General features: G+C 49.7%; 1 protein-coding gene across 1 annotated transcript; it reads right to left on the reverse strand.

Moving 5' to 3' along the window:
- Positions 1–492: 492 nt before the first annotated feature.
- LOC107209600 (cytochrome b-c1 complex subunit Rieske, mitochondrial) lies at positions 493–3,419 on the reverse strand. Its single transcript, XM_015639505.2, has 2 exons — positions 3,178–3,419; positions 493–1,269 (listed from the first exon to the last, which is right to left on the reverse strand). Exons 1-2 carry the CDS (start codon positions 3,386–3,388, stop codon positions 659–661), a joined length of 822 nt encoding a protein of 273 aa, XP_015494991.1. The 5' UTR covers positions 3,389–3,419; the 3' UTR covers positions 493–658.
- Between the last annotated feature and the right edge of the window lie 935 nt (positions 3,420–4,354).

Consider the following 4,354-nt stretch of genomic DNA (forward strand, 5'->3'; position numbering starts at 1 on the left):
ACAGAAGAGTATTGTCAGACCAGATTGTGGTCCCTGTTTAATTCTAGAAATCTCATTTGTTTACTAGTTTAATGTGAATAAGCTTTTATTATTTGCATCTTGAAAATTCTGTCAGACTTTTCTGTAGTTTCTGAGGATTTTAGTTTCTATTCTGCAACTGGGGGAGCACATCAGTGCAGTGCAGGACAGAAATTACTTTCAGACCAGTTGTAAAGAATGGGAAGGAAACACAAAGCACAGGATAATTGGTGTCTTTTTGCTTTGTTCTAGGAACAGCAAATCTTGTTTCTCATTCTGTTCTGCATGCAATAAAGCAGCAGCTCTGTGCTGTATTGGCAGGACCAATGCTGGCTAGAAGATCTCTTTGTGGCTTTGTAGCTCAGTGTGTACTCGAATCAGCAGCCCTTCAGGAGGGCTCTGTGTTCTGGGTCTGCATCTCCTTGGCTAGACACACTAGAAATCTGTACACAAAGAAATACACTCTATCATAAGTCAGGAACAAGTGCTCACTCCAAGTTTTTATTGAAATTGAACACAGTATTCAAGCATGGTTCTGGTTGAGAATCTAGATAGCTAATCTCTGTTTTTACAGTATGCCTCAGTTAACCCTTCTGGTGTACATTCCCAGGAACAAGGAAGTGAGCAGGCACCTCGTCTCTCAGCCGACCACCACCGTGTCATCCCCAACAAACTGGTAAACTGGGACCTCGAGGTTTAAGGGAGCAGGGCCTTTCCTGATTCTGCCAGAGGCGTCATAGTGGGAGCCGTGGCAGGGGCAGTAGTAGCCGCCAAAATCCCCAGAGTTGGCGATGGGGACACAGCCCAGGTGAGTGCACACACCCACCAGGATCACCCACTCGGGCTTCTTCACTCTGTCTAAATCATGCTGTGGATCCCTCAGCTGAGACAGATCAACTTCAGCCTCCTGACTAATTTCTGCCTGGGTTCTGTGACGCACAAAAAGGGGCTTCCCTCTCCACTTGAAAGCCATGTTCTTCCCTTCTGGAATGTCAGACAGCTTGATCTCAATCTTTGACAAGGCCAGCACATCAGCAGAGGCACTCAGGCTGGAAATAAACTGCGTGACAACATTCTTGGCAACGTAGGCAGTTGCTACACCTGTTGCTGCAGTCATCAGGTAGGAGAACCCTTTCCTGGAATCACTGCTGCCTTGGGAAGATGCGTTGGCATCTTGCACATCCTCGCGGCGATAGGCAGAGAAGTCGGGGACCGCGACATCGTTGTGGACACAGCGCACGCTGGCAGGGGCTGCACGGAAAAGAACAGCAAATGACACCACTTGCAGGTAAAACACACAGTCATGCATTTGAAATGTTATGTTATTCCAAAGTCTGGATAGGGTTCCATTAATTGTTTCAATTTTAAGTTGTATGAAAATGGTTTTCAGAGGCAATTTTTGGTACATTAACAGGTGATCTGTGAAACTGGTTTCTCTACTGTTTGAAAAAGAAACCTGATTAGGGTGCAGAAAATCTGTGGGAAGTTCTGGGTTTCTGGGAAAAAAAGTGAAGTGTTTTTTAAGTAAATTTCAAGAACAATCTCCTGTAGAATACCATGACTAGCTCACAAAACACAGATCTGCTTTCCATTCAAATGTTTCCTTGTAAAGAGCTGCAAAGAAGAAATCTGATGTAGTGAAGTTTGCACATCTGCAGTGTAACACTTCTGTGCTATTTTTTGTCTGAAGTAACTATGCCTGTAATAGTATTAAGTGTGTGGTTAAGTATTTTTAAAATTAAAAATATCAGGCATCCTCTTTCATATTAAACTGTTGCTCTAGTTAAAAGCCACAGTAAATAATTTTAAACCTTCAGTCCCCAGGCTCACTTTTCAGCAGATTTAGGGATAAAGCTAACAGCTATCCAATTTTAAGTGGGATTCCCCCATCAAACCTGTGTGCTAAAGTAACAGGATATGAAGGATAGCTGAAAGGCCTCCCATGAGTGTTTCTCTGACAAAAGAAAGCTGCTTCCCCCACTGAAAATCTACAAGCCAAAGAAAAGAACATGGCAAGGACAGAACACATAACTTGACAAAGACAACCTGTTACTTGAAGAGTATTTAGTATTTGTATTTTCTTGTAGTTGGCACAAAGTTAGCAGATGTCTCAAAGTACTTAAGCTCTCAAGGCTTTATATGCCATATAGTGAGAATAATTACATTTATTTACAAGTAACTCAGCATTGGGAATGTAATTGCTATAGGATTTTAACTGCAAAGAAATTAGGCTGAAAAACAAAATTCTGAGATAGTGCTCCATACTAAGTTATTTCAGTATCAAGACTTAAAGCATTTAGTAACAAGTAATATGACTAGCTTCTAAAAAATTTGCTCTACTCGGTGAAAAGCATGTTTGATGTAAACTAAAATGTAGAGCATGGCTAAATGTCAGCGATGTCAGTTACAGATTTGTAGAGTTTTCACCTGAGCAAACCCTTTGCAGCTGAGGGTGAAGGAAACAGCTGTAATTGGTATAGAACATCTGCACTAGTGCTCTGTGTTCCATCAGTGCCAGCTGTCGAGCCGGGCAGCAGCTCTCAGGAACTGCAAGCCCGTGTGGCCACAGCCCTCAGGCCAGAGGTCGGGTTCTAAGGAACAACTTGGGGACACTCCCTGGCTGATGCCTTCCCGACCTGGGGGCACCACAGGGTAAAACACAAGGTGCGTTCTCAGTGCAGCCGTGTCCGCAGTTAAAAGCCTTCCCGAATGACAGCACTGAGCTGCATTTCCTCAGCGGTAAAATACAAACAGCCTGAGCTGTCCGTGTCCCCCCGCGGAGCCGTGCAGGAGCCAGGGCTGTGCTCTGGGCTGACCCCGCTCGGGCCGAGCTCAGCCGCTGTGGTCCCTGCAGCCTGCCCCGCTCTGGGAGAGCCATTGAAAGCAAGCTGGCATTCAAGTGCCCTTGAACGAGCTCTGGAGCTGTAAATGCGTGCGAACTGCGACGGTGACAACAGAATCAAACATTTAAAAACCCCGAACGGCCCACCCGCCTGCTCTCCTTCCCGGCTCTGCTCCCCCGGCGGCCGGGCCGGACCCGGTTCTCCCGGCCGGGCCGGGCCGGGCGGTGCCCAGGAGCGCTGCCAGGGCCCTCGCTGAGCCTGCGGCCGTGGCAGCCCCGGCCGCCCCCGCCCGCCCCGCCGCGCCCCCGGCCCGCACCGTTCAGGCTGGCGCTGGCGACGAGCCCCCCGCGGGCGGCGCGGCCGCTCAGGGACTCCCGGCAGAGCAGAGGCCGCTTCGGGTCCAGCGGCACCTTGCGGTCCCGGTGCGCGACGGCCGGGGCGAGCGGACGGAGCGGGCCGGGCACGGCGTGGGCGGCGGCGGACACGAAGGGCGCGAAGGGCCCGGCGCGGGCGGCCACGGACAGCATGGCGGCGTCCCCCCGGCGACCTTCCCCGCCGGCGCGCGCCCCTTACACGTCACAGCGCCGCGGGCTCGCCCGGCTGTGACGTCACGCGCCGGCGCGCGGGGGTGACGCAGTCGCGGAGTCGGTGCCGTGGGGGAGCGTGGGGCTCCCGGGCAGCGGCTCCTTTGCCTTGCCGTTTCCCTTTCTTTTTCTTTCATTTTTTCCCTCCTTCCCCACCCTCCTTTCCATTCCCTTTCCCTTTCTTTCGCCTGCTCGTGTTCTGTGTTGGCGCAGGTGTTCCCGGAGGTGTTCCCGGGTCACCCTCCGGAGGGGCAGGCCTGTGCTGCAGGCCCGGTCCCTGCGGGGCTCCCCGAGGCAGCTGCAGTCAGAGTGGGACATTTCGGGGAGGGGTTTGGGACACGCGAGCGCTCCTGTGCCTCCCTGCAGGACACGGAGCCTTTTAAACACAGCGGCGTGACACCAAAACACCTTGGAGGGCTTAGCGTGTTTTTTTCCTTGCTGTTCTCAGGATGTGATTTTGAGCTGTGGAATAACAATACTTGGAAGAGAATTGTGTCACTTCTAGGATACTACATGTCCTTTATTATTCTACTTGTGCAGTGCATGAGTTTTGCCCCTTTTTCTTTCTTTTCTCTTTGCGTACTCATTTCAGGTTTTTTTTGTCTTTGGTAGTCCTGGACCAGTTTCAGTTTGTAAAAAAAAAAAATAACTTTTTTCAGCTTCTCATAAGAAATTGGTTGAGGGATACATTTTACTCATGGTTTGAGGATGCAAAGCATTTGATAACAAGCCAGTTCACTCTAGGGGCTGTTCTGGGGGTGGGGGTTAATTGCAAGGCTAAGGGGACAGTAAATATATCACATAATTTATATCACATAGCTACATTGCTCTGGGCTAGAGGAGACAACTACTCTTCCACTAATGACTGGAGCAAATAAATATCTGTTGAGTTTTGGGTTTTTTTTTTTT

The sequence above is a fragment of the Parus major genome, chromosome 11, assembly GCF_001522545.3.
Source record: "Parus major isolate Abel chromosome 11, Parus_major1.1, whole genome shotgun sequence".
In the NCBI taxonomy this organism is placed as follows: domain Eukaryota; kingdom Metazoa; phylum Chordata; class Aves; order Passeriformes; family Paridae; genus Parus; species Parus major.